Source organism: Dipodomys ordii, unplaced genomic scaffold (assembly GCF_000151885.1).
Source record: "Dipodomys ordii isolate 6190 unplaced genomic scaffold, Dord_2.0 Scaffold62, whole genome shotgun sequence".
NCBI lineage: Eukaryota > Metazoa > Chordata > Mammalia > Rodentia > Heteromyidae > Dipodomys > Dipodomys ordii.
In genome coordinates this window covers 3,528,092-3,530,428 of record NW_012267278.1, presented here as the reverse complement: position 1 = coordinate 3,530,428, position 2,337 = coordinate 3,528,092, and the positions used below count along the sequence as shown (strand labels likewise).

Sequence of the window (2,337 nt, the reverse complement as noted above, 5' to 3'; positions counted from 1 at the left end):
TGGTAGAGCGCTAGCCTTGAGCTGAAGAGCTGAGGGACAGCGCCCAGGCCCAGAGTTCAGGCTCCACGACTGGACCCAAAAAAAAAAAAAAAAAACCAACCACAAATAAAGCGTTTAAAGCAAAATATACTTTTTCTCGTTTTCACCTTGATTTATCATATAGACAAATCCAGCCTGTTCCTAATAGTTAACAAGGCCAGAAAATTATGGTATTGACTAGTAAATGGATGGATATTTCTGTATGAAATATATACACATCAGCCAGATGTGATAGGTGTTATGTGTAAAATATGAGCCATAACTAGTGTTTGTGTTTCTTTAGATGGGTAGCATATGAAAATCCTGACTTCACAGGAGAGCAGTATGTTCTGGATAAAGGTCTTTACACCAGTTTTGAGGACTGGGGAGGAAAAAATTGTAAGATCTCTTCTGTCCAGCCCATATGTTTGGTAAGGAGTTAATTTTCATATGAGAATACTACAGTGAAACCAGGATTTCCTTTATGTGTTTCTGGTTCATGTAATCTTGATTGCTACAGAAAATATTCTGAAGTGATCCTTAGCAGAACTTACTAATGATATGGAAGAAAAACTTTTCAACATACCCTATTCATTTTGTTTTCTTTAATTTTAGGATTCTTTTGCTGGCCCACGGAGACGAAATCAGGTAATTTTTAAAAGGAATCTGTAAGCTCACTGCCAGTAACTCACATCTGTAATCATTGCTACTGAAGAAGCTGAGATCTGAGAGTCCATGGTTCAAAGCCAGACTGGGCAGCAAAGACCATGAGACTCTTTTCTCCAATTAACCACTAGAAAACTGGAAGTGGCATTGTGGCTCAAAGTGGTAGCATGCTAGCCTTGAGCAAAAAGCTCAGGGACCCAGCCCAGGCCCTGAGTTCAAGTCCCATAACCAACAACAACAACAAAAATAAATAAATAAAAATAAGAATCAGCATTTTATAATCTAGGGCCTCCTGTTAAAAAAACTGAATTCACATATGTGTAAAGTATCAATTATTTGGGACATTTTAGTTGTTAGTTTTACCCATTTTTATGTTCCAAAACATAATTGAATTTAAAAAATAAGATAAATTGGGCTGGGAAGGTGGCTCAGTGGTAGAGCGCTTGCCTTGCATACCTGAGGCCCTGGGTTCGATTCCTCAGCACCACATAAGAAAAAAGCCGGAAGTAGCACTATGGCTCAAGTGGTAGAGCACTAGCCTTGAACTGAAGAGCTGAGGGACAGCACCCAGGCCCAGAGTTCAGGCCCTACAACTGGACCCAAAAAAATAAATAAATAAAATTAAGATAAATTAAGCTCTAATTCTTAATTGATAACATTAACCCAAGTACTGTATATAAGGTATATACAAGTACTGTATATAAAGCAAAACTTTATATCAGAACATTGAATCAGAGTTTACATTAGTATACTAAGAAATTCCAAGCAATGACATAATTATGATAAATAGTAGCATTAGTTTTCAGATTTGCTGTGTCTGCATTAGACAGACATTTTATATAGTCTCACGCAAGCCTTTTGGTTGCTGACTCTGAAATCATCTGGAGTATTCCATTTGTTAGGTAGATTTTTTTAATGGAAGTGTTCAGACAGCCATAATTATAAAGGCACAAATATCAGCATAGCTGCCTTTATTGGCCTGTATATGATTTTGATAAATCAGCAAGTATCTTCCATGGAGAGGAAAGAAAACTATATTACAAGGTTCCAAAATACAGTTTATTATTCATGTTAGACCTGATGAACAATTAGTTTTGGCCACAAGAAAGCTTCGTAACGCCTCACAGTTAACAACAGGGTGTGCTATAGAAAGTCACCTCTATTGTTGGGTTTCCTTTGAGGTCTCAACTAAATCTCCTTACATGGCTCAGCCACCATGTTTCTAATTGATCATTAATGATGAAGTAAAAACTTAAAGGATATATAAAATTCACACCTGCTTATTGTAACAAGAATTAGCATGTCAGGTTTGGGTTATCATTTCAAAAGTTGAGTTTTGGCATGTTTCAGAGAATAATTTTGTGTGTTTCTGCTTACTTTTTCAAAGGTTCACTTGTTTTCAGAACCACAGTTTCAAGGTCAAAGTCAAAGTTTTGAAGAGACTACAAGTCAAATTGATGATTCATTTTCAACTAAGTCTTGCAGAATTTTGGGAGGCAGGTAAGCAAACAGTGGTGTGTCAGAGCCAGATTGCAGGAGTAAAGGGGGTAGAGTTCACACATCAACAAGTACTTGGTAACACCTGCTAGGGGCATGGCACCACATGAAGCCAAGCTACTCCGCCGTGTGTGTGTGTGTGTGTGTGTGTGTGTG

At 37.6% G+C, this 2,337-nt stretch overlaps 1 protein-coding gene across 1 annotated transcript in view; it reads left to right on the top strand.

The window, feature by feature from the left end:
- The window catches only part of LOC105990062 (absent in melanoma 1 protein-like), a 59,006-nt gene that overhangs the window by 40,367 nt on the left and 16,302 nt on the right, over window positions 1-2,337 (top strand). Inside the window, exons 12-14 of the mRNA XM_013022375.1 lie at window positions 323-449; window positions 634-666; window positions 2,072-2,184. Of these exons, the coding sequence (XP_012877829.1) occupies window positions 323-449; window positions 634-666; window positions 2,072-2,184 (273 nt within the window). The remainder of the gene's footprint in view (window positions 1-322; window positions 450-633; window positions 667-2,071; window positions 2,185-2,337) is intronic.